At 47.9% G+C, this 26667-nt stretch overlaps 1 protein-coding gene across 5 annotated transcripts in view; it reads left to right on the top strand.

The window, feature by feature from the left end:
- The window catches only part of KIFC3 (kinesin family member C3), a 57920-nt gene extending 33273 nt beyond the window's left edge, over positions 1-24647 (top strand). For 4 of the 5 annotated variants that reach the window (XM_027857894.1, XM_027857893.1, XM_027857895.1 and 1 more), the window contains 15 exons: positions 1218-1358; positions 1463-1702; positions 2961-3134; positions 5166-5313; positions 5490-5620; positions 6059-6170; positions 8051-8232; positions 9834-9938; positions 12202-12332; positions 13680-13803; positions 14924-15053; positions 15739-15968; positions 20570-20704; positions 20900-21011; positions 22540-24647. In XM_027857894.1, the coding sequence (XP_027713695.1) occupies positions 1218-1358; positions 1463-1702; positions 2961-3134; positions 5166-5313; positions 5490-5620; positions 6059-6170; positions 8051-8232; positions 9834-9938; positions 12202-12332; positions 13680-13803; positions 14924-15053; positions 15739-15968; positions 20570-20704; positions 20900-21011; positions 22540-22565 (2121 nt within the window). In that variant the 3' untranslated portion in view covers positions 22566-24647. Of the gene's footprint in view, positions 1-1217; positions 1359-1462; positions 1703-2960; positions 3135-5165; positions 5314-5489; positions 5621-6058; positions 6171-8050; positions 8233-9833; positions 9939-12201; positions 12333-13679; positions 13804-14923; positions 15054-15738; positions 15969-20569; positions 20705-20899; positions 21012-22219; positions 22254-22539 lie in introns of all 5 variants that reach the window. The other variant, XM_027857892.1, reaches the window with a different exon arrangement.
- Positions 24648-26667: the final 2020 nt, after the last annotated feature.

Below are 26667 nucleotides of genomic sequence, written 5' to 3'. Positions count from 1 at the left end.
ATGAGCTTGGGAGTTCTCAGGTGTCCATGCAAAGTCTGGAACAATCTGGTGAGCCCCTGGGAGTAGGGGGCCGCCTGGCTGTGGAATGTGAGGCAAACCTGCCCAGTCTGGAAATGGAGCAGGTCAAAGCTTCCACATTGATCAGCTGTGGGGCTGGGCCAGCCAGCCGCACCTGCGCTTCTAACCCAGACAGGATGGGGAGACCTGGTATCAAACACAACAAAGTCTCTAAGGTACAATTTGAACTGAGATCTTCCAGACTCCAGCCCTCCATCCATTACACGGCCTAAATGCTCCGAAGCATGTGTATGTGTGTCTATTTTAAGAGGTACATGTTTATATGTTTTATATATTATATGACAGCTAGCATTTATATAGGCTAACAAAGTACTTTGAAAATATTATCTTGTTTTATCCTCACAATAACCCTGGGAGGTAGGTGCTATTAGTATCCTCATTTTACAGATGAGGAAACTGAGGCAAACAGGGTTAAGGGACTTGGCCAGGGTCAGACAGCTAGTCAATATCTGAAGCTGGATTTGAACTCAGGTCATCCTGACTCCAGGCCCAGCCCTCTCTTCACTCTACCGTGTGTGTACATATGTATGTGTGTGTATGTAAATGCATACATACCCACATATATGTATTTATTATACAATATGTCTATTTATGTATGTGCATAAATCTAGATGTGTATATGTGAATATACATATACACATACATACAAATGTATACATAAGTAAATTTTACCTTTGGAACCAGAATATCGCACTGCATTTATGCTTACAATGACCATGTTAGTTTTACACATCCACAAATAGAGATATATCCCTATTACTGAAAAAAAAAATGGGTGTTGACGTCACAGTCCAAATCCAGGAGAAGCCCTTGGATTCCTGATGTTGCCCCAATGAACACAAGACATTCTTAGCATGCCTCTCATGATACTAGATATTGTACAAGTCTTATGGGGTGGGGGATGCGTTTAAAATTGCCACCCTATACCAGGTGTGTGACCCATTTTGTAGCAGCTAGGGGATCTTTCGACGGCTTCGCTCTCGGGAAAGAAGCTGCCGGGATCCCTGGCCGGGGTGGGAAGGGAGAGGTGCGCCCGGCGCTATCCCGGCGGTGTCCCGGCGTCTGGCCGGCCGTCTCTGTCTCCCCTTGCACCTGCCCGTGCCCATGCCCATGCCCATGCCCGTGTCCGTCCTTCCCAGGGAGGCACAGACTTGGAGAAACACCGGGATCTCCTGATGGTGGAGAATGAGCGCCTGAGGCAGGACATGAAGCGATGCGAGGCCGAGCTGCAGGAGCTGAGAGCGCGGCCTCCCCCGTGCCCGGACTGCGAGCACAGCAAGGTGCGCATGGACGGGGCAGCCTGCCAAGTGCGGCCGGGGCGCAGGCGCTGAGCGTGGGGGGAGGGGAGGCCTGGGCTGACCCCCCACCCTCTCCCCTCCACCAGGAGAGTGCCCAGCTGCGGGAGAAGCTGGCCCAGCTGCAGGTGGAGACGGAGGAGAACAAGGGCCGGCTGGCCGAGCTGGACCTGGAGGTGCAGCAGAAGACCAACCGTCTGGCCGAGGTGGAGCTGCGCCTCAAGGACTCCCTGGCCGAGAAGGCGGAGGAGGAGGAGAGGCTGAGCAGGCGCCTGCGGGACAGCCAGGAGACCATCGCCACCTTGAAGGCTCAGCCTCAGCCCATCAAGGTGAGGCGGCCACGCCCCTGACCCGGCCTGGAGGAGGGGCTAGACTTGGGGTTTCATCCGCGCAGGGAACTCCCAGGGGAGGGGACTCCCTCTACCAGTGCAGGTAGCCAGTCCCAGCTGAGGAAAATCATTGTTCCGGTGTAGATGGGCGCTTTCTCTGCAGCGTGGAGAGTTCCCCAGAGCGGTGAGAGGCGAATGACTTGCCCAGTGGCTAATTCTGATTCATGCAACAGTCTCACGGTGGATAACTTCAAGAAAAATGGCCTTGGGGAGGCAGAGAAAACCAGCTAGTCCGACCTTTTCACTTTGCAGTTGAGGAAACTGAGTCTCAGAGAGTGTAAGGGACCTTATGACTTCTCTCTGAGATAATCTCACCCCTACTCCGTGCGCATCTTGTGTATACCGAGTGATGTCCATGTTGTCTCTCCCATTAGACTGGAAGCTCCTTGAGGGCAGACACTGTTTTGGCTTTCTTTGTCTTCTGGGCACTGAGCTCAGTGTCTGGCACACAGTAGGTGCTTAATCAATGGGAGCTGATTCATTGACATCTGTGTTTAGAACCTATGATCTCAGGACCTCAGAGGCGATCCCTCCCCCTCTTCTCCCATTTTACAGATGAGAACACTAAACTTAGGGAGGTTGATTTGCCCAGGGTCATACAACTAGTGTGGGGGATGGGACTCAAACCCTCCTCTTCCTGACTTGAGTCCATCGTTCTTAGAGATCATATAGTCCAGAGGTCCAGAGTGATCAGATGGCTTGCTTAAGATCATAAGAGGGGTTAAGTTGCAAAGCCAGGATTGAAGCCCATGACACTCAGGGCTGTGATTCCTAAGCCCTGGTTCAGCTGGTCTTTCTGTCCTGTGTCAGGTCAAGATGCTGCAGGGAGACCTTAGGAGAGACTAGGAAGGATGCTGATCCAGCAGAGTCAGGGGGCTCTGCCAGTCTGGTCTGCATCCTTTTTCTTTCTTGCTCTTCTCTTTCTTCTCTCTTCTTTCTCTCTCTCTTTCTTTCTTCTCTGTCCTCTCTGTCTCTCCCTTTCTTCTCTCCTCACTCTCTCTTCTCTCCTCTTTCTCTTCTCTTTCTCCTCTCTTTTGTCTCTCTCTCTCTCCTCTCCTCTCCTCTCCTCTTTCTCTTTTTTCTCCTCTCTCTCTCTCCTCTCCTCTCCTCTCTCTTCTCTCTGTCTCTCTCTGGCTCCTGGTGATATAATAACATTCTTCTGTGTGTGCATGTGTTCATGCACATGTGTGTCTTTTAGTACATCATCAAGACGGTGGAAGTAGATTCATCCAAGACCAAGCAGGCCCTGTGTGAAACCCAAGCCCGGAACCAGTATTTACAGGAGCAGGTGGGGATGCAGAGACAAGTGCTGAAGGAAATGGAACAGCAGCTTCAGAATTCTCAACAGACGATGGCCCAGCTCAAGGCCCAGGTACGGTCCCTGGGGAAGCTCCCACATCCTTGCATAAGCAGAATGGAGAGAGAAGGAGAGAGAGAGAGAGACAGAGAGAGAGACAGAGATAGAGACAGAGAGAAACAGAGAGAGAGAGAGAGAGACAGACAGAGAGAGAGAGAGACAGAGACAGAGAGAGACAGAGGGAGAAAGAGAGACAGACAGAGAGAGACAGAGACAGAGGAGAGAAAGAGACAGAGAGGCAGAAACACAGAGACAGAGATACAGAGAGAGAGAGAGACAGAAAGACAGAAACAAAGAGGAGAAAGAGAAAGAGAAATTAATTTGTTCAATAAACACTTATTAAATGCCTGCTGTGTGCAGAACCCTGCATTGGATTTGCCCTCAGGAAGCTTCCCCTCTAGTAAGGGGGTAAGAGACAAGCACACAAGGAGCCCTAATTTCGTCAGTGTCTGTCTCCCTTCTACCAAGGCAGATTGCAGCTCTTTAGTGGGTGCCTTAGGGGATGGACTGGTGAGTTTCCATAGCCAGTGGCCAGCCAGGTGATTGATGAGCCTTCCTGGATTTAGCCTCCCAGCTGTTCCCTGAACAAGGCCCTCCATCTCTTGGCCGCAGGCCTTCTCTCTGGCCAGCCCCCGTTCTTGGAACACTCTCCCTCCTCCACTCTGACTGCTGACATCTCCCGCTTCCTTTAAGTCCCAACTAAAACCCCATCTTTTACTGGAAGCCTTCTCTGACCCCTCTTAATTCCAGTGCCTTCCCTCTGTTAACTGTCTTCTGCTCCTCCTGCATGTAGCATGTTTGTACCTGCTGGCTGGCATGTTCTCCTCCTGTTAGAGTGTGAGCTCCTTGAGGCAGGGCCATCTTTGCCTCTTTTTGTAGCTTTAGCACTTAGCACCATGCCTGGCACATAGTAGGTGCTTAATAAATACTGATTAATTGATAACTAGGCTTGTTCTAGAATGGAAGACACGCTCAAAGCCAGATTGTCCTTGAAACCTTTCCAACGTGGCAGGACCTTTGAACCCTTGCTTGGCCTTTGGGAATCCAAGGTCTCCTCCCTTCCATGGCGAGGCCTCAGGGTAGCATGTTAGTATAAGTCAAGGGCTTCATTGATATCCATGCAATGGGAAGAGAACTCAAGGAAAGTCCATCAGCCGGTCAACAGGCATTTATTCACCACTGGCTTTTGTGCTAAGCACTGAGGTTGCAAAGACAGGCAAAATCCCTAGTCTTGCCTTCAGGGGGCTCCCATTCTAATCATGTGCAGAGAACAAGACACATACAAGAATGTAGAGAGTGATATAGAAGGCACCAGCAGCTTTGAGGATTAGGGGAAGCCTACTACAGAAGATAAGGGTTAAGCTGGGTCTTAAGGCAGAGATGAAGAGGGACAGCATTCCAGGTATGGGGCACAGCCAGTGCAAAGGCCCAGGGATGGGAACGTTCTGAGGAGAAACAGCAAGTGTGGCTATCTAGTATTAATTAATAAGTATTTGCCCGCTGACTGATCGCAGAATTTAAGAAGACTAGAAAGGCAGGAAGGGGTCTGGCTGTGAAGCACTTTGAATACCACTCAAAAAGCGACCCTCTCAGTTCCATAAGCATTGACTGAAGACTCACTGTGCGCTTTGGAATCTGTGCTTATCGATTAGCTTGTTGCCAATCGCTTCTGAGTTTCAGAGTTCTGGTCAGCCGCACCACGCAGAGAATCATCGAACCACAGTTTCTTGCACACAGTAGGCATTCAGTAAATGTTTGATGAATGAATGAATGAATGAATGTTGAATTGACTCATAGGATCAGTGTCAGATCTTTGAGACCCTAGAGAGGGGTAAGGGTCACCCGGAGAGTTAGTGACAAAGCCGACAGTAGAAAACAGACCCTCTGCGTCTCCTCCCTGACTGCTCAGGACTTTTGCCATCACCTGCAGTGGGAGTGTAGGGGGGTGGGGGTTGATGCACCTTGTCTGGAGGGCTTCTTTGGCCAGGCCGTCACAGGCCGCCCAGGAATTCAGGTTCTCCATGCTTTCTTCTCCCCGGCTCCCAGATCATGATGTATGAGTCAGAGTTGGAGCGGGCTCACGGGCAGATGCTGGAGGAGATGCAGACCATGGAAGAGGATAAGAACCGGGCCATTGAGGAAGCTTTTGCCAGGGCCCAAGTAGAAATGAAGGCTGTACATGAAAACCTGGCAGGTGAGAGGGGGAGGGGAGCCCTTCTCTCCTACCCCTGTCCACTCCCCATGGATTGGCTGGGCCTCACTTTCTGGTGATGTCTGCCCTGCCTTTGGGCGCTGCCAAAAATGAGCGCTAGCCATTCGCTGTCCCTGGTAGAAATCACTCACTTTCCATTTCCCTGGCCTCATTTCCAGGTGTCAGGACCAACCTTCTGACTCTGCAGCCCGCCCTTCGGACCCTCACCAATGACTACAATGGCCTGAAGAGGCAGGTTCGAGATTTCCCACTCCTGCTGCAGGAAGCCCTGAGGAGTGCCAGAGCAGAGGTAGGCATTATGAAGGGGCTGGGTGGCTTCTTACCTACCCACACCAAAGATATGATTCCCATCCTCACCCCAGCCCTGACCCCAGCCTTTCTTAGTGGGCTTAGAGGCCTCTTGGCTATCTCTTTCTGAATCTTTGGTCTGGATTTCTTCTGGCCCCTTCATTTTATAGAGGAGAAAACAGCCTAAGAGGGGGGCAAGTGACTTGTCCAGGGACACACAGCAAGTTAACGGTACAGCCTAGACAAGTCCCAGCCCAGTGCTCTGTCCATTATGGCCATATGCCATCAGGCACCAGAGGGATGTGGACCGTCGTTCTGGGTAGAGGGAAAGGAAAGCCCCATCAGGGCTCTGGGTTCTCATACCATGCTGGGGGAGAAGAGAAGGATTACTTAGAAGAGAAGGCCCTCTTGGTCACCTCCTCGGTGTTCCTTCCCTCAGATTGGCCAAGCCATCGAAGAGGTGAACAGCACGAACCGAGAACTGCTGAGGAAATACCGCCGGGAACTCCAGCTCCGCAAAAAGTGTCACAATGAGCTTGTGAGGCTGAAAGGTGAGGAAGAAAGGAGGAGGGTAGGGTTGGGCTGGGGTTTGGGGGCGAGCAGAGTGGGAAGGAGGAGAATGGTAGAGCCATCAGAGTTCAAATGAGAATTGGTGCTACAATTCTGGGTCAGGCGGCATGTTGAGTGAGAGGAAAACACTGTCAGAAAGTTTCTGAAATGGAATAAATGTTATCTTTCAGCAATGGAGTAGGACCTCTGGTCTCCCAGGATCAATTGAGATAATATTTGTAAATTGCTTAGCTCAGCTCCTGGCACCTAGAAGGTGCTTAATAAATGCTTATTCTCACCCTTAGGAATGGGCTGGGATGGCTACGGTTGCCACTGATATCCTTTGTCAAACTTTATGCTGAGACAATCTTTCTTCTACTTTGTATTAGCCTCATAATTATGTAAGCTCCCTGAGGCAGGGACCTGTTTTGTTTGTGCTTTTCTTTGTAACCTCAGCACTTAGCACTGCACCTGTCATATAGTGAGCATTTAATAAAAGTGCTTAATAATTTTTTTAATATTTGGTTTTTTTTATTTGTTTTTTAATTTTTAGGCAATTGGGGTTAAGTGACTTGCCCCGGGTCACACAGCTAGTAAGTGTCAAATGTTAAGTCTGAAGCCAGATGTGAACTCAGGTCCTCCTGACTTCAGGGCCGGTGCTGTATTCACTACACCACCTAGCTGCCCCGTAATAATTTTTAAAAATACATTTTTATTGATTTTGTTAAATGTTTCTCAATTTCATGTAAATTTTTTTATTTCATTAAATTTTTATATATTTCAATATTTATTTTTATTTCACTAAATATTCCCCAATTATGTATAATTTTTTAAACATTTATTTATTTTAAATTTTGAGTTCTAAATTCTCTTCCTCCCTTCTACCCCCTTGACCCTTGAGAAAGCAAACAATATGATATCAATTATACATGTGAAGTCATGCAAAGCATATTGTCATGTAGCAAAAAAAAACCCTCCCCCCAATTGAAGAAAATGAAAAAAAAACTGCTTCAAGCTGCACTCAGAGTTCATCAATTTTTTTTTTTTTTGATGAGGCAATCGGGGTTAAGTAACTTGCCCAGGGTCACACATGTAGTGTCAAATGTCTGAGGCTGGATTTGAACTCAGGTCCTCCTGACTCCAAGGCCAGAGCTCTATCCACTTTGCCACCTAGCTGCCCCTGAGTTCATCAATTTGCTCTCTGGGGGTGGATAGCATTTTTCATCATGGGTCCTTTCAAATTGTCTTGGATTATTGTATGGATCTGAGTAGTACTTAATAATTTTTGAGATTTAACTGGTGTCAGAAACCTTATTAGAGGTGGTTTCTGTATTTGCTGTCAACCATCATGGGCCCTAAAATTTTAGTAATAGCCTGTTCTTGCTGCTCCTAATAAAATTCCTTCCTGGCAGCTGGGCTGAAAATCAGAAAGACCTGAGTTCAAATCCAGCCTCAGACACTTAACTAGCTGTGTGACCCTGAGCAAGTCACTTAACCACTCTCTGCCTCGGATTTCTCAACTGTAAAATAGGAAGAGTAGTAATAGTACCTAATTCCCAGGGTTATCGTGAGCATCAAATGTGATAGTATTTGTAAAGTGCTTAGTATGGTACCTGGCGCATGCTAGGCTCTCAATAAATGCTTGGTCTCTTCCTATGTTGTATTGCACATAAATTTATTATCATGTATTATGTATTCTGTGTACCCCCTAGTGGCAAAAAAGAGAAAAAACCTTGCAGCCAGTATGCATGATCAAGCAAAGTTTCCTGAGCTGAGTAAATGTTTGTTGAAGTGAGACTGTGAGAATTTTTCACAATACTGTGATTTCTTGTTTGCACTCATCTTTATTTTTAACCTTTCTTCCTTGCGCTCCATAATGAAGGAAACATCCGTGTGATTGGTCGGGTCCGACCGGTCACCAAAGAGGACGGGGACGGGCCTGAGGCTAGCAATGCAGTGACCTTTGACTCCGATGATGATGCTGTCATCCACCTGCTACATAAGGGAAAGCCCGTGTCTTTTGAGCTGGACAAGGTGTTTCCTCCACATGCAACCCAACAAGATGTGAGTGATGTGCCCTCTCACCAGAGAAAGCCAATCAAAAAGCATTTATTAAGCACCTACTGGGGGGGGGGGGGGGGCTAAGCAATGATGATACAAAGAAAGGCGCAAAAAAAAAAAAAGTGGTCCCTGCCCTCAAGGAGCTTACAGTCTAATGGGGGAGTATGGACCAAGTTATGCAAATAACTTGGTCTATATAAGGTATAGACAGTAGATGGAAGGCAATTGCAAAGGGACAGGCATTAGCAGCTGGGAGGGCAGGGAAAAGGGAGGCTTTGGCTGTGCCTGGCATCTCTTCTGCCAATGCCTCTTCCCTCCAGATCTGGGGAAGAGACAAAAAGCACCCAGGAGATAGAGTCTGTGGGGATCTAGACACATCACCTCCAGGCTCCAAGGGGAAGGATTCCTCCGGAAAGTCCAGTGACTTGTTGAAGGGCAAAACTAAGGCACCTTATCTTTGTGTGTCTAACACACCGAGGTTCTGTGAGCTAAGGAATCACATCATAGAGGGTTGGACCCTTGGTACGGTCAAATACCTCGAACTCCTTTGTATTCCACACCTTTACATCCCCCATAGAGCCCTGCATTAAGCAAGCTACTCTTCTATTGTTGATGCTAATGACACCATGGGATTTTAGAGAGATCACCTGGTCTGGCCCCTTCTTATTACAGATGGGAAGACTGAGGTGTGTGCAGGTCATGTGAATTGTCCAAGCTCACATAATAATAATGATAATGATAGTAATAATAGCACTTATGTAGCAGCTACTGTGTGTCAGGTCCTGTGCTAAGCATTTTACATTTACCTCATTTGATTTTCATAACAACCCCTCAAAGTAGATACTATTATTATCCCCATTTTATAGATGAGGAAACTGAGGCAAACAGATTAAATGACTCGCCTAAGGTCACATAGTGATTAGGTGTCTGAGACCAGATTTGAACTGTCAGTAGAGATAATAATAGCACTTACCTCTCAGGGTGGTTCCAAGGATCAAATGAGATAATATTTGTAAAATGCTTAGCATAGTAGCTGGCATGCAGTAGGTGCTATATAAATGCTCATTCCCTTTCCTTTCCCTGTACAAAGAGCAAGGAAGGAGTTAGGGTAAGTGAAATGAAGCACTTTTAATTTCACAAGTTTAGTAACATCCCTCTCATTCAACAATAAGATATGTATTATTATTCATCTATTCAAGTATGTAATGATCTGCTTGTTATTAAAGAAATGCATCATTGTCCATCTATTCGACTATATAATAACATTATTAACTAAGAAAGTTCTATTTAGGAAGGCTCTGTTCATTTATTCATTCAGTAATAACAATACATTGCTGTATCTTGTTAATAAAGAACTTATTATTTTGGTGGGTTGATTGGCTGGCTGAATGAATGAATGAATGAATGGATAGAACTTTCCCAGAAGTCTCTCCTGCATTTGTGAAATAAGCCCATTCGGCTCCTAGATGTCTTGCGTGCGAGCCGGTCTCAGCTCTCTTCTCCTTGCTGATGGAGACATGGTTTGCAGAAGAGAAGACAAGCTGCCTCCCTGCAAGCCAGGCACCTGACACACCTTCCCTCTCCTCTCCCGTCCTCCTTGGCAGGTGTTCCAAGAAGTCCAGGCACTGATCACTTCATGCATTGATGGCTACAACGTCTGCATTTTTGCCTACGGACAGACGGGTGCTGGCAAAACGTACACGATGGAGGTAGGCTTTTAGAGGACTTGCTCGTATGCGGGCTTTGGTTTCTGGTCTATGGCTGCCCTGTTGGGCATTTTCTCGGTGATGTCCAAAGGGAGATTGGGATGCTTGGCTTACGAGAGTCAGAATTCAGGCATTCACTATTCAAGGACCTCTGGGGTCAGCGGCCAACATTTAAAAAGACAAATTCCTTATAATTCACCATTTGGAATTAACCCTAAGGGGGATAGGATATTTCTGAAAGCTAGCACAGCCCCGGCTATCTCCATAGGAACGAATATGGCTGTCCTACTGACTAGGGGATTGATTGGAATCTCCCTAAGACACAGGGCCTCTGTCTGGGCTCCAAGGTCCAAGGAGGAGGTAGGTGGAGAATCACAATGGAAAAGATGTCCCAAGCTTTAGGGGGACCAGAACTCAGGAGAGAAGGCCAGAGGTATTAGGATCATTGGGTCCGAGAAGAGAAGAGTGAGGGGGGTTGATGATCCCGAATGTATAAAGGGCCGTCTGCCTGTCCTGCCTTCCGAAGAGCACTGAATCCAAGGGGAGCAAGCAGCATGAGAGATTTAGGTTAGCGATAAGGAAGGACTTCCTGACAATGAAGAGAGAAAGAATAAAACCCGTCCCTTGGGCTTTATTTAACTTTTTTTAGGTGTCCGTAGTTATCGAGTGGTGCTTTTCAGCTCTTGTGGGTGAGAGGAGAGTGGGTGGGTGGGGGGAGGAGTGGCAGCTAGCCCAGGAGGAGGGCTTTGAGATCTGGAACAAGAGGAGCAGAAACAGGCCTTTCCGGATGAAGCAGTTTCACAGAAACTTGACCTGGGCCTGGAAAGTTTAGAAGCACGGAGTTTGGAACATAGTAAGCGCTTCATAAATGCGTTTTCACTCATTTATTCATGCTCGTGGGCTCAGTCTCCCCCCTCCCCACAAACTACCTCCATTCTTGCTCTGTGATTCAGGAGGCAGGGGTGGGGAGCGTGCCAGGCTGAGTCAAGGCATGGGAAGAGAGCACAGAGGTGAGCAAATGTCTCTCCTCCTCATTCCAATCCAGCGAAGAGGCCGGCTCTGTGCAAAGCCACCCCATGGGGGAGAGAAGGAGGATGTGGTCTCTGCCTTCAGAGAGTTTTAAGTCCAATTGAAAGGGCAGAACTCACACAGAGAAAATCAAAGAGCAGTAATGTCTTCTGCAGCTCAGAAGAGGTGGGCTTTGATCTCATCTCTGCCTCTTACCATCTGTATGACCTTGGGCAAGTCTCCGGGGCCTCAGTCTTCAGCTCTGTGAAATGAGGGGATTAGACTAGATCATCCTCAAGGTCCCATTCCACTCTGAATATGCAACCCAACATTACTGATTGACTCAGTTCAATTCACTAAACATTTTTTATGCACCTGCTGTATGCAAGATACTGTATTAGGCCTTGTGAATAGCTGCTGGGCCCCCAAAATACACCGTACTCAAAAATATACAGTAGTACTCAACAGTCCACTTGTCACTGATTGGTTTTCTAATTATTTTGTGTCTCTGATTTGTCTCGAGTGGTCAGGTAGGTGCCAAGATCCTTGAGCACAGGGAGTTTATCCTGTGCGGGTTTTATCCCTCAAAAGATATCTTAGCACAGGGAAAAGGCATATAGAAGATGCCTGATAAATATTTGTTGATTGATTGATTGGTTGAATGCAAGGCAGTATGTCCTTAAGTGCTCAGCTGTGTTGTACAAACAGTAATCACCCTAGGAAGGCAGAAATGAGAGTCAGAGAAGGCTCCCCAGAGGATGTGGGGCTTGTGTTAGGCCTTAAAGGGTGACTAGGGCTTGACTGGGTGTAGAAGAGGGGCAGCGGAGGGCATTCTGGGGGGTAGGAACTAGATGAGCAAAAACATGGCGGTGGGAATGGGAATGGCATTTTGTAGGACAGGAAGAATTGTAAGATTATAAGCTTAGACCCAGGAAAGACCTCAGAGAGATCTAGGCCAACCCTCTCGTTTTCCAGAGAAGATACTGAGGCATGGAAAGGCTAAGCGGGTTCCCTGGGGTCCCGTAGGTAGTGAGTGACGGAGGGGGAGGATTTGAGTCTGGCTCCCCTAAATTCTGATTTTAGAACACAGAGTCTGTGTTAGGGATGACCTTGGGTCAGCTTAAAGTCCAGTTAGTGGAAAGCCTTGAACGCCAGTTGGAGGATTTGGATTTGGTCAGATTTCTACTTCAATGGTCTGTGCCTGAGCTTAATTAGGGTGGAGAAATCTCACCTGGGGAGCTTCCCTTTCTCCCTCCAGGGCACGATTGAAAACCCCGGGATCAATCAGCGGGCCCTTCAGCTACTCTTCTCCGAGGTGCAGGAGAAGGCATCAGATTGGGAGTACACCATCACGGTCAGCGTGGCAGAGATTTACAACGAAGCCCTCAGGTAGTGGGGCGTGGTGGGAAGGGGAGGGAAGGCCTCGGCCCCCTGCACACCTCCTTTGGGATGGATAGCCCTCTCGCAATGGGGAGTGGGAGCAGTGAGGAAGGAAGAGCTGGGCTGGACCCAAGGAAGAGACTTCTACCAGCTGGAGCTCTCCAAGGGCAAAATGGGGGAAAGGTAGAGCGCTATCCCAGAGGTGTTCGGGTGGGAGCCAGGTGACCACTTGTCAGAGATGCTGGGAAGAGGATGGCTGTTCGGGTACCAGTTGGATTAAATGGCCACTGAAGACCCTTTCAGCTCTGAGATTCCATGATCAGTGTGGTTTTTAGGGTCAGTACAGAAAGAATGTGAGGCAGGTATGTTACGAGCCCTGAGCTGACATGGGAATTCTAAAGGAAATAATCGGTGTCAAACAGCTTTTTGTTCCCTTGGACCTTCTCATTCCCTGGGTCTTAAAGAGGATACTACCAGCCATGTGACCCTGGGCAAGTCACTTAACCACTCTGCCTCAATTTTCTCATCCGTAAAATGGGGATGATAGCAGTACCAGCCTCACAGGGTTCTCATCAGGATGAAATGAGATCATATTCGTAATGTACTTTGCAAACCTTAAAACGCTAGAACCCCTAATGCTCCTGTTTGTTGGTTCAGAACACTCTGAGCTTTCTCAAATGTCTTATAGTCCTTTGCCTGGCTCTCCTTTGGTGCCGTCACTCCTATTTCACCTTGTATCATTGTCTCTTATCCTCCTTTATTAGACTATAAGCCCCTTGAGGGTAGGGACAGGGTCATTGTTTCATCGCAGTGTCCCCCATGCCCAGCACGGTGCCTAGCACCTGAACCAGAGACTTAATTAATGCTTTTTGAATTGGATTGTAGGTGAATAGACAAACCCTCCCAGGCTTTAATTGGAGGAACAGGGAAGCCTATAGCTGAATGTTGAAGGGTTGGGGTGCTTTCAGACCCAGCTTCTCTGAGAAGAGCCCCAGGGACCTTGACCTTGGTGGAACAAAACTGCCCTCTCTGGACTGTGATGTCAATCTTTGTCCAGCCAATGGGGCAGTAAGATGGGGGTGAGGAGGAGGGTCCCCTAGGACCCAGACTCCAAACTCTGGTAGGGGTCTCTAGTCTCACTTAAGCCTTGCTCAGACTCTCCCTCCAGCACACTGGGGTCAAAAATGACCAACGCCCAGTAGGGGCAGCGAAGGTCAGAAATTCCTGCTTTAGCCAATAAGCCAGAGGTTGGTCTGTAATTTTGGTTTTTGAAAAATGGGTTGAGTTCACGCTTGTTTGGCTAAGGCAGCTCACTGTGGAGCCTGCCCTGACTTCCCTTGTTCCTCATTCCTCCAGGGATTTGCTGGGAAAGGAGCCACAGGAGAAGCTGGAGATTAAGCTGTGTCCGGATGGCAGTGGCCAGCTGTACGTGCCGGGGCTGACGGAGTTCAAAGTGCAGAGTGTGGAAGACATCAACAGGGTTCGTAGGGAGGCAGGAATGGGAGGCCCCATTCTCTGATTGGAGATCGGACTCGGGGGAGGACCTTTGTTCTGGGATGGAAACTCCAGCTTCAGAGGCTAAGTCCTAGGGACAGACTTTGAATTCAGTTGTTTCTCCCTGGACTGGGAGTGTCAGTCAGTCAGTGATGTGCATTTATTAAGCACCTACTTATGCCAGGCACCATGCTAGGTGCTGGGGATACACAAAAAGGCAACAGACAATCTCAGCTCTTAAGGAGCTCCCAGTCTTATGGGGAAAGACAACTGTTGAACAGCTATATATGGGAAAGCTATAGACTTTCCAAATAAATAATCTCCAAATAAATTGGAGATAATCAACAGAGGGAAAGAGTGTGTGAAGGCATGTGAGCTGGTGCTCCTCAGTCAGGCCCATACCAGAGGTGGAAAGGCATTATGGTGTAATGAGCATTGTATTTAGAATGGGAAGACCCAGGTTGCAGTCTTGCCTCTGATACTTGTTACCTGGGACAGTGGTGCTTCACTTTGCCATGTGTCCTAGAGGCAGTCACCTTCCCTATCTGGCCTCAGTTTCCCTGCCTGTAAAATAAGAGACTGGTACTAGCTGTCCTATAATGTCCTTCCCAGCTCTGACCCTTCGTGGTTCAGTGATACCTCCATAGCTAGCCAGCTTTATTAAAGTCTTAAAAGAGGGGTAGAGAAACTTGGCTTCCTTCCTCCGTAGGAGAGAGGGAGACCAGAGGAAGCCCAGGGAGCTTGGAATCCCAATGAATTGTATCTGCCCCTTGATAAAAAACTGGCTCACGGACCATCAGCTTCCTCTTGGAAAATTAAATCATTTGCAAGGTAGCTTCAGAGATGGAGCCCATGGCCTAGGGAAAAGAGGGTTCCTTCCCTTCACTCTTGTCCCTTTTCTCAGGAACACACACAACCCATCATTTAGGGAGAAGCAATCGTGGTGTGCATCCCCGAGAAGAGGGATGGGAGTGAAGGAGTAAGAAGGAATCTTTGTTATCCACATCAAGCATCCTGTGTTGGGTATCAGAGAGTCACTCGGTGACACCCTATCCAGATGGACACAAACCAATGCATTCCAGCCTTTTGCTTCTCTCCCTTTTCAGGTATTTGAATTTGGTCACACCAACCGGACCACTGAATTCACCAACCTCAACGAGCACAGCTCTCGGTCCCATGCCCTTTTAATCATCACCGTCCGGGGCACTGACTATAGCACAGGGCTTCGGACCACTGGTGAGTGTGCCGGATGGAGGCGGGGGTAGTTTGGATTGGAGGTGAGAAGAGAGGAGAGTGGAGAGATTGAAGGCGTGAACCCCGGGGGAAAAGGGAACCGGGGGAGACCCAGGGGAAATTGGTGCTGAGAATTCTGCCGGGAGACCTGTGTGGGAATAGGGAAGCAGATAATTTGGCATTGCTTTCCTGGCTCTGAGTAGTGTTATCCATACCATTATCAATTCACTGCCCCTACAGAACACAAAGCCAAGCTGAGGATGGGGAGTTTTGACACCAGAGGATTTATTTCCTCCTCTCTGGGACTCTACTTACCTCACCTTTGAGTTAGAGAGTAGCCAGCCTGGTCAGTGTCTGGACTGTTCCTGGGGCAGTTCTTCCTCGGTTATGCCTTTGGGAATGTTGAATACCGGGGCCCAAGTAACCCAGTGATCCCAGTTCAAAAAATGAACCTCAAATTGGATCTCCTGGGAGTTTTCTTCTGCATGTTTGCAAAGGAACATAGTGCAGAATAACAGATTGTGGTCGCTTTGGTTAGTCCTGTGGCCCGTCCAGCTCAAGTTTCTGGTCTTTATCTAGTGCCTTCAGATAACAAGTGTGGCTAGGCCATAAACTACCTTGCCATGGGCTGATTTGTAAGTCAGTCTAGTTGAGGGGTCTGGAATCATCATCTGAACTTCTTCTGCAGGGAAGCTAAACCTAGTGGACCTGGCTGGGTCAGAACGTGTGGGCAAGTCTGGAGCAGAGGGCAGCCGGCTCCGCGAGGCCCAGTACATCAACAAGTCTCTGTCGGCCCTGGGAGACGTGATCTCTGCTCTTCGGTCCCGCCAGGGCCACGTGCCATTCCGTAACTCCAAACTCACCTACCTACTCCAGGACTCCCTCAGTGGGGACAGCAAAACCCTCATGCTGGTGCAGGTGAGACCCAGTGGGAGAGGCTGGGAGAGAGAGAGGACAGGGCTGTCCATTGGTCCAGGGTAAGCAAGGGTGTGGTTGGGAAAAACCCAGCAGCTCTGCCCTGCCTGCCTCACCCGTGGGTAGCAATTAGAGGCTACTCCCTTCTGTGATGGAGATGCTTCCTGAGGCTTTGGGCAAGATTAACCAAGTGTACACAGACCAAATGAATCTCCTCTGGGTGCCTTGGGGATGTGCTTTCTAGACCTGGTTTATTCTTGAAGGCAGAGGACACTCATAAGTTGTCAGATTTAGAACTAGAGACTCTTTAGACCAGAGTTTCTTAACTTGGGGTCCACACAAAAGGTCCATGAATATGTTTCAGGGGGTCTATGATCTTAGATGGGAAAAAAAAATTACACCATTATTTTCATGTAATTGGTTTCCTTTGTAATCCTATGTATTTTTTGTATTTAAAACCATGAATCTGAGAAGGGGTCTGTAGGCGTCATCACTGCCCGACACAGAAGAAGTTAAGAGTCCCTGCTCTGGTCTGACCCCCACATTTTCCAGCTCTCTCTCCTGCAGATTGGGGAGATGCCATTATGGAATGAATAGCTCTTCAAATCCTCTTTACTGTGGATTACCAGGGTCCCTGTGGGTCAGGTCCAGGGTGTTTCTTTTTCCTCTTGGCACATCATGGTTTTCCTCCATGATGTCATCTCCAAAGGTTGGGGGTGGGTCATCGAGCATATGTCCCTGCACAGACCATTTGAGATCTCTCATGCAATAGTTCATCTACATTGGGGTTTTTGTTTTGTTTTTTTTTGTTTGTTTTTTTAGGCAATTGGGGTTAAGTGACTTGCCTAGGGTCACACAGCTAGTTAAGTGTCAAGTGTCTGAGGTCAGATTTGAACTCAGGTCCTCCTGACTCCATGGCAGGTGCTCTACCCACTGCACCACCTAGCTGCTCCCTACATTGGGGGCAACTTTTTTTGTGTCACGGATTCTTTTGGCAACAGTCTGGGGAACACTCTGGACATGTCCTCAGAATCATGTTTTTATTTTATTTTTAAAATTATATTTTAATTTTTTTCATTAAATATTTCCCAGTTGCATTAAAATTTTTTTAACATCAATTTTTTTGCGATTTTGAGTTCCAAATTCTCTTTTTCCCTCTAGCCTCTCCCCCACCATTGAGAAAGCAAGCAATATATTAATTATACATGTGAAGTCATGCTAACATATTTCCATATTAGCAATGTTATAAAAGAAAACACATTAAAAAAAGAACAAGAAAAATAAAGGAGGTGAAAAATGTATGTTTCAATCTGCACTCAGAGTTCATCAGTTCTCTCTCTGGATGGAAATTGCACTGTTCATCATGGGTCCTTTGGAACTGTCTTTAATCATTGGCTTGATCAGAGTAGCTATGTCTTTCATAGTTGCGCATTATCCAATATTGTTGTTACTGTGTACAATGTTCTCTTGGTTCTGCTCACTTCACTTTGAATCAGTTTACATAAATCTTCCCAGTTTTTTTCTGACACCATCCTGCTTGTCATTTCTTACAGCACAATGGAATCATGCTTTTAAATTGTATAAAATCAAACACATAGGATTGCAAAAGAAACTAATCACATTAAAATAGTTATCCCAATATTTTTAACAAGCCAAGTTCAGGCACCTCCAGGTTAAGAACCCCCGATCTTAACCTCTTTTTAGTTTTTTTTTTCCTGTGGCACCTGTTCTATTATTTTACTACATCTTGGTTTATGTCTCTACTGCTCATGGCTGCTGCCTGGCCCCCCTTCCTAAAATCCCTGCAAGCCTATGCCCTGATGCCACTTCTCTCTTGGGAATGTTGAATAGGGGATCCACAGTCAGGAACAGATTGGCCTCTGAGATCCTTCGAAGCTATGATTCTCTGTTGGCCATAACCATGGCAGTGTTAGAGGGAGTCCCAGAAGATGTGGCATCATGGTTGATCACTCAATTAGAGGCTTTCTGCTTCTTTTTAAGCTCTGAGCTCTCCCTTAACAAGGTGCAAGACGTGCCTTTTTTTAAAAATTTTTTTTTCATGAGCTCTAGGGCACAGGAGGCTTCCTTCTGAGAATGGATAGATATCAGCTGACCCAGAGAGCTGTTCGTGAGATGCTTGTCCCCAACAAGAGCATTTTAGACAAAGACTCTCCCAACCAAAAAGATGTCAGAGTGGTCCCAGGTGCAGCATTTCCCTCACTTAGAAAAGCCCCCTTCTTCTCTCCAAGCTTGGTACAGAGGTGGGGGAGCCTGGCCAAAGCAGAGTTGGGGTCTGTAAGCTTGATACTGACAACCGTGATGATTCAAGAGCTCCCTTCAGAGAAAGGGAGCTGACCCATGGGAACACTGCTTGGTCTTTGGACGATGGCATTTCAATGTCATTGGTTTCCGATGTTATTTTTAAAAAACACGATTGTGAGAAGGGGCCACCAGGCTTCATCAGCCAGAGGAGTCCATGATACGAAAAAAAGTTGAAGAAACTCTGGGCTCTACAGTTCAGAGGGCTGGGCTTCTTTGCCCTCTTGGGTCAGCCTGAGAGATTCAGCCAGGAAACAGAATCCATGGGGTAAGGCTGGCCCTCCCCCATGCCTCCTCATTCATTGGCCAAAGCCAGGCACAGGGTGCTGATGGCAGCATCTGTTGGGCCCAAGGGCCTGAGATGCCCACAGGAGATACGAGGAAAGCCAGCTGCACTATGCCCTCACCTGCCCTCCCCAAGGCTGTCTGCTGTCCCTGCAGGGGAAGTTACTCATGTTGAGTTGGGGAGGAATTTCTCCTGCCCTTGCTTCAGTAAAACCCCCATAATAAAGTCTCCCATCCAGCCACCAATTTGGTTATGCTGCTGTTACCCAGACTAATTTGGAGAATACTTTGGAGCTGGAAAACTGGACAGAACCTGGAATCCATAAATGCACCTCATAGATCTATCAATGCCGTAATAGATTTAGAGCTGGAAAAGATCTTGGAGGCCATTTCGTCCAATGCCCTCATTTTACTGATGAAGAAACTGAGGCCCAGAAAAATTAACCAGGGTCACATAGCTAAGACGTGTCTGAGGCAGGATTTGAACGCAGGTCTTCTTCACTCGAAGCTCTGTTTGGCTCTCAAGCTATCTCACTACCTAGTTGTCTCAGATTTTGGGGCAGAGACTACATCAGGATGAAGATGGGGTCAGGATTATTTGGGAGTAAAAGAGGTTTAATTAATTTAATTTTCATGCTGAAAAGTTGCCATATATAATTCATATCTTTGATAGTACTTAATTTCATATTTAATATTTTAGTCAACAGACATTTATTAAGCACCTACTATGTGCCAGGCACTGTGCTAAGCTCTGGGGATACAAAGAAAGGCAAAGGACAGTGCCTGCCCTCAAGGAGCTCACAGTCTAATGGGGAGACAACCAGCAAACAAAGCGTTGGTCAGAGACCTTTATCTTTTCCAAAACTCTTCCGTATCTATTTTCTCATATGCTCTTTGCCCTGGCCTCCAGACATTAAAGTCTCTATTTTGCTTCTTGGAGACTCAGAGAGGGGAAGTGACTTGTCTAAGGTCACCAAGCTGACACCAGAATTCAAAACGCCTGAGGAATCAGACTCAGGGCTTTCTCTATTGTACCCCACCACGAAATGTGCCTCTCCCCGCAGTATTGAAATCCATGGTCCAAACAATTGAGTTTGGTTCCTGGGATGACTCTTGTGTTGGCGGGCCAGGCCAGATTTTTTCAGGTTCTAGTTTTCCCTGAGTTATAAGACCCTAACACCATTCTCTTTAATTTCTGGATCCTTGGTTCCCTTGTAGCTGGTGAATCAGTCACTTACGTTTATTCCCAGAGGTTAAATTCACTGCCTAGGCATTATAATGGAAAAGGTGCTAAACCTGAGATCAAAAAGACCTGAGTTCAAATCCCACTTCACATACTTATTAACTATGTGACCCTGCCTCAGTTCCTCCATCTGTAAGTGAGAGGACTAAACTTGATTTCTCTTTAGCTTTAAGTCTGAGATCCTTATGGAGCACAGTAGACAAATCATTTGCTTAATTTAAAGATTTTGCTTGGCTATCCTCAGTTCTTCTCCTAATTCCTCTTGTGATTTTTTTGCCCCTGATGAGTTAACTCCTAGAGCCTGTCTGTTATCCATTATGTTTCAAGGAAGTTCCTGCCCTACTTCCTAGTGTTAACTGTTGTTACTGTTTCTGTATATCTGTCTTCTGATCTTCTGCCTTTGCTTCTTTCTTATTATTTTTAAAATTGTCTTTGTGTTCTTCTTAAGTTTGCTCATTATTTGGGGGGGGAATTCATTCTCTTGTGGGGATTTGTGGTAGTTCTGCTTCTTTTTGGTGTTTCTGTTGCTTTTTTGATGGGGGAGAGGCTCCTCTTCAAAGCACAAGGCTTCCCTTTCTGGAAGACCCCAGACAAGCCACTCCCTGTATGGAGGCTGAGGAAATTGAGTGACCCAGCTGACTGCTGTGGTCCCTTCCAACTCATGAGTTCCGTGGATAAATCTGGGATCTTCAGGCTTGGGCCCTGGGCCAACCCAGCTGAAAGGGCAGAGGGAATGAAGGCCTTGTGTCACCTGCAGGTCTCCCCTGTGGAAAAGAACACCAGCGAGACCCTGTGTTCTCTGAAGTTTGCTGAGAGAGTGAGATCCGTGGAGTTGGGCCCAGGGTCACGGAGGGCTGAGCTGATGTCATGGTCTAGTCAGGAGCACTTGGAGGTAACAGAAACGGCCCTGTGACCTCCCTCTTGGGTGTGGGTTTTCTTGCCTTTCTCTGGGACCAGACTGGCTTCCATGCAGGGTTCATCCTCCTCCGTTTCATCGTGTCTGTGGGTTTCATTGTGCCCTGGGACAGCCCCCATCTCCCTGACCTTTGCTCCGGGCTGATGCCAGCTTTCTTTTTTCTCTCTCTAGTTTGATGGAGGCTCAGTCCAGACTCCGTCTTCCGCCCGGTCATATTCCTCTTCTAGTACTGGGGCTCCCATTAGCCGGTCTAGCTCAATCCGGAGGAAGCTGCAGACCTCAGGTGAGTCCACAGAAGAGGAGTGAGAAGCTCCTTCATATAATCATGGCTGTGTGCCTGGGGGTGGCAAAGGAGGATGAATGGGCTGCCTGGTCTCATCTGCTCATTGGCCAGTCTGTCCAGATCATGGGGGCCAGCCTCTCCTCAGCCATGAACAATGGCCTCTCAATCACTTGGGTGGCCTCAGTCACTTTGGGAGCTCACAGAGATGCTCACTGACCAGGATGGTCTGGGGGAATGGGGGTAGGCACAGACCTGGGACTGAACCCCAATTCTCATTGGGAAAAAGGAGCTGCATCCGCTTCATCTACTAATTGAGTGATTTACCTTGAGCCCCCAGGGAATTTGTTCCCCACAGCATGGAATGTACTTGTCCATTGGTGACTTTAATCCTCGGAGAATCCAAATGGCCCATCTTTTTCCAGTTTTCCTCCCTCAGGACAAATGATTTTTATTATTAGAATCATGCTTTTAAAATTTCTACAAGGCAGTTTCGCATCCATCATCTCCTTTGAGCAGAGACTGTTACCCCCATTTTGCAGATGGGCAAACTCACTCAGTGAGTTAGTTAAAGGGCCAGTGCAAGCCAAGTTTCTTTTGCCTCAGAGAATCTTTCCAAGGGAGTCCAGCTCTGGGACAAGCCCAGCATCCCCCTCTCAGAGACAGTCTCAATAGCCTTAGAGCTGAAAGTGACCTCAGAGGCCCTCATTATACCCAGGAGAAAACTGAGACCCAGAGATGTGAGCTGACTTGGCATTCTGGGTCAGAGGCAGAATTTAGACTCAGGTCTTCCTGACTTCAATACCCTTGTTCCATGCCAAGAAAAAGGCATCTGTAGGAGTAGGGCCTGCCTGCCTAGTCCAGGGTAACAGACAGTCTTGGCCTGGCATCCTTCCCATCTCAGAAAGTGTATTTTTTGTTTCTTTTTGTTTTTATCCTTGAGAAGTAAAACCATAGAATGTCAGAGGTGAAAAGGACTTTCCTTCCATGGAAATTCTTTAGTGCAGTGAGCTCATTTTACATATGAGGAAACTGAGGCCCAGAGAAAGGCATGCCCAAGATCACACAGAGTTAGTGGCAGAGTTTTTCTGGTCCAGGGCTCTTTCCCCTAGACCAGTAAGTCAGACCAGATGCCTTTTGTCCCCAAGGAAGAGGAAGGGAATATGACTCCAGTCTCTCCAGTGAAACTGTTTTGTTGGCTTTGATTTCAGCCTGAATTCGGGGGTCTGTCTGGCATGTTCCTCGGTGAGTGTTTGGGGAGGGATAGGGTGAGTCTCTGGCCTCCGTGGTGAAAGTCTGCTTTTGTTTCTGCCTGGACAGTGGATGCTGGAAGGCCCTGGGTCTCACTGCTAGGATGTAGCCTCAGGGTTTCTTTCCTGCCTTTCTTTTTAATGGGGTCCTGCCCTTTCCCTTCCCAGGCCCTGGTGGGCTGCTTCTGGTGGCCTGCTTCTGATGGCCATGGATTGTGTGTAAGGCAGCCAGTCGCTTATCCTCTTCCCTGATGCCTTTTTCTCCTTCTTTCCTACTGTAGGAAAGACAAAGCCAGTGCCAGTATGATACACCAGGAGCGCAACCAGGATACACCAACATCTGGGTGTCCAGTGCCCGGGAAATCCGAGGGTGTGAGGTTGGAGGAAGGACACTGCGTACTGCTCACCTCCTCCCTTTCCACCCAGAATCAAGGACCCTAAGTGTGCACAGACTGTTCTTAGGCCCGGGAAGGAGAGGGCTTCTCCTTTCTGCCCTAGACACTCTGCTTCTCCCCAGCCCTATCCCCGACAGATGTGAAATTAGTTTTGAAGGAAATGAATCTTTTCCCCAGCCCAGACTTGAGGGAGCACCGAGAGTGTGTGTTGGTGTGTTGGGGGCTGCAATGGGCCTGGCTGGACCGTAGGCACACCCCAGCCTGCAGGACTGACCTCCTCGCCCTGCCTGTGGGCTGCAAGCGTTTTAGGTTGCAGGGAGGCCACATGGTCTTTGGGCTTCAAGTTGGCTCATCTGGAGGCTTGTGTTAGTCCAGATGATGGGAGCTGGGCCTGGCCCTAGGAGCAGGTGCCCACCTTTCTGATAGCTGACCTACAGTATGATCAGTGCTCTGACTCAGACCTAATTGTGGACAGAGGTGGACATTCCCTCGGGACCTCGGAGCAGCACGGTGGAAGAAGGCTTTGCCTACCTATTCTGTCTTACATCCTTGGGCCGTCCCGGGCCTCATCTCTTAGCCCAATTCCTGCCAACAGATCCCCCGCCTATGGGGGCCCCAGGGGTGGAACGCAACTCATTTTGTGGGATTGGCCTGGAGTTTGCTCTTTGTGGGTTTTTGGTTCAAATGCCCCCTTAAAGCCAATGGGCAAAGAGGAAACTTAGATTTCCCTGTGAGGGAAAAAAGGGCCTGGGAACATGGTGGCATCAAGGAATTATCTTCATTCAATTATGGGGGCTGCCACACCATGGGCTCCTTATAGCTGCACCTGAAGGCTGGAGGAAGGGGGCAGGAGACATGGGCTTTCTCTATGGCTTCTCCACCCCACCCCCTTTCCACAGTGAATCTCCTTATTCTAAGCCTACTGTCCTTCCCTACTCCTTGGAGCTACTCTCCTTCTTCTCCCCTCCATTTCCATCCATCCACACGACTTGGTTTTCTGGAAAACCATTAGCCTGCAGGACCCCAGAGGCTGCTCTAACCTCTTGTCCTTGCCATGCAGAGGAGGGAGGCTGGGAATGGCCAGGCTAAGACCTCCATCAACAATCTCAGAACTTTGTGGGGCGAGGGAAAGATGATTGGCTCCCGTCTCCTGGCATAACATCCTCTCAACCCTCGTTCTTTCTGTTTCCCAAGGGAATGATGCACTTTATGGAAAAAGTCAACAGACTACCCCATCCAATCATTGCGGAGGGAATAGGTGACAATTCCCCAGACAGGCTGGTTCAAAACAACATGGGAGATGGGGAAAAATTGGCTTTCAAAATGCAGGTGACTGGTGGGCAGGCAGCCAGGGGCAGTATGCCCACAGCTGCAGGGAGGTCTGTCCCCTAAGCCCTCACCTGTGCAGAGATCCCAGGGAGGGAATCATCTTACCCAGGGAGGGGGTTTCAGTCCTGAAACCCTAGCTTCCTTCTCATTTCCTCCACCCTTCCCAGTTTCCTTAAGTTTATATTTGGTAAACCCAAGGGAGGGGAAGGGGCTAGAAACCCAAAAGACAAGGGGAGGGGGACAAGTAGCTAACTTCCCTCCAGGTGGGAAACAAAAGCATGAAAAGTGAATCTGTACATACCTGTATATAGGTGTACATAGACACCGCTGGAGAGTTAATCTAATCGGCGGAGATAAATTTTAAGTTTTTTTTCTCTCAATCCCCCCCCCACCCCCAAGGCTGTTGCTGGACACATATTTATATCTCCCAGAGGCTCAGTGCCCTCAGGCTCATTTTTTGTGAAGTTTGATTGTTGTTTGTGACTCGACCCTCTTGGAGGCCAGGAGGTCCTTGGAGTGGCCAGGCAGTTTACGTCTCGAATGCACTGGTTTCTCTTTTCCCACTACAGCCCTTTTTAATGTTTCTCATAATTCCTAATCAAGATCTTTTGGAATATGAGCTGTTTTTACTGATTTTAATAAAGAGAGCTCTTTTGCACAAATTACATGAGAACTTACTCTAAGCATAGACCTCCCCTCCTTGTAGAAGGGGATTCAGGGTGTGTGTGTGTGTGAGATATTAGAGCTCTGATCAGCACAATGACCAGCCATGATACCAAAGGATGAGTGATGAAGAATGCCACCACCCACCTCCTGACTGAGAGGTGATGGACTTAGGGTTCAGAATGAGAGATGTTTTTGGACATGGCCCATGTGAGAATCTTCTTTGCCTGATTACACATATTTGTCACAAGGGTTTCCTCCTCACCCTGGGTGTGGGACTGGGAGGGAGAGACAATGATAATTGAAAAAAAAAAAAAGGCTGCATCACCAGGTTTGTGAAAGGAGTGAGACTCTCACTAAACAACAGGGTAGATTCTGTGGGAGAAGTTACTGAATCTCTTCACCCTCAGGAGAGGGAAACCAGCATGGATCTAAGTCACTTTTCTTCAAAGGATATCTTTTCATTTATTTCCATAATTAAGTGGCCACATTTGTTTCATCTCAGACACGCTGCAGCCAGGGGGATAAAGGGAGTTGTACTTGGTTGGAAACAACACAGTGGGGTTTGGGGCAGGTGCTCTGGCCACCTGTTATCTCCCTGGCCTGCTTCCCCACCCTTCACTGGCTCCTGTCTGCTTGAGCAGAGGAGCGAGGGATTAGCCACGTCCAGATTGGGAACAGGTGTGGGAACTGGATCCTTCTCCTCCTGGGAGTCAGAGGTTAGACAGCTGCTGGCTGAGCAGCAGGTAGGAGAGATGGATGGAGAGGGCTCCTCCTCTTGCCTATCTCTGTTCTGTGAGCTGTTACCACAATGGGACTTCTGAAGGCCTGCTGATCACCACCTCCTTTGCAGCCCAAAGCATCTCTGGCCACATGGGGTGGGTAGTCTTTCCCAACCGGATGATAACTGCAGCCAAGCATTACAGAAGCCATGTTGCCAAGATTAGGCCAAAAGCCCTAAGTGCAAGGAATCAGGGACCGTCCCGTCTGCCCTCTCATCCAGTGAAGGAATTGTCTCTCTAGCCTTGACATGAATATTTTCAGTTACAGAGAGCTCATTGTTTCACAAGACAATCTATTTCATCGTCAGGTAAGTGTTAGAAGTCTCTTTAAAGCTGAGCTGAGATCTGCCATTTTGTAACCTCTCTCTTGCTCCTTTTCCATTTGGAGACTTGAAGACTCATGTTCTCCCAACCTGAGTCTCGTCTTGTTCAAATAGTTTATGTTTCCTGGATAGATTCTCACAGGACAGGATTCTGAGTTGCTTTTCTTCTTGGATGCACTTCCTCTTAAAACGGAGTGTCCAGGAGCTGAGCGCCACCGTACTCTTGGTATGGCCTAACAAGAACAAAGCATTCTTTGCCATTCTATAAATGACATAGTTTAGGACGGCGTGAGTGGATTTGACAGCCAAATCAGCTGTCCTTCCCTGTTGTCTCAAAAACTCCCACTCCATAAGGCACCTTGCTAGTGACCGTTCATTCATTCCATATATACACTTCTACAGTATTTTGTCAATCACCTATCTCTGGTTGTTTGTCTCAGTTGGCTGGAGCCCCATGCATAGGAGGCCAAGTTATGGGGCTGATCCCCGTGTAAGCCCTGGCTCTATCCACTTGCATTCAAATTGTATCATTGGTGTCTACTTATGCTTTGTTGGGGTCATTCCTAAAGGGCAGGGGTCAGTGTCACTAATCTCAGTAGGGCCTCATAGATTCTCATCTCCTCAGTGTCTAGCAGAGACCCAATACCTCCCCCTATTGTCCATTCAGCAAACAGTCATGGATGGATCATGAAGATGTGTCCTGTAAACCTTCTTCTGCGTGGTCACAAGACGAAGTGGGCCGTCTATGTTTGAGTCAGTGTATACCAAATGCCCCACTGAAGACTGAATATACTGTTGGAGGGGGGTGAGGAAAAAAGGCCCAGCAGGGTGGGGCCTCAGGCAGCAGAAAGAGAGCGTATCATTATCTTTCTCCTCTAGCAGGAAGCAGGGGCCCAGCCCCATCAGAGCTGCAATGT

The sequence above is a fragment of the Vombatus ursinus genome, unplaced genomic scaffold, assembly GCF_900497805.2.
Source record: "Vombatus ursinus unplaced genomic scaffold, bare-nosed wombat genome assembly UNPS02012515.1, whole genome shotgun sequence".
NCBI classification, from domain to species: Eukaryota; Metazoa; Chordata; class Mammalia; order Diprotodontia; family Vombatidae; genus Vombatus; species Vombatus ursinus.
Note: the sequence above shows the minus strand (reverse complement) of the source record. Positions and strands in the feature narration are given on the sequence as shown.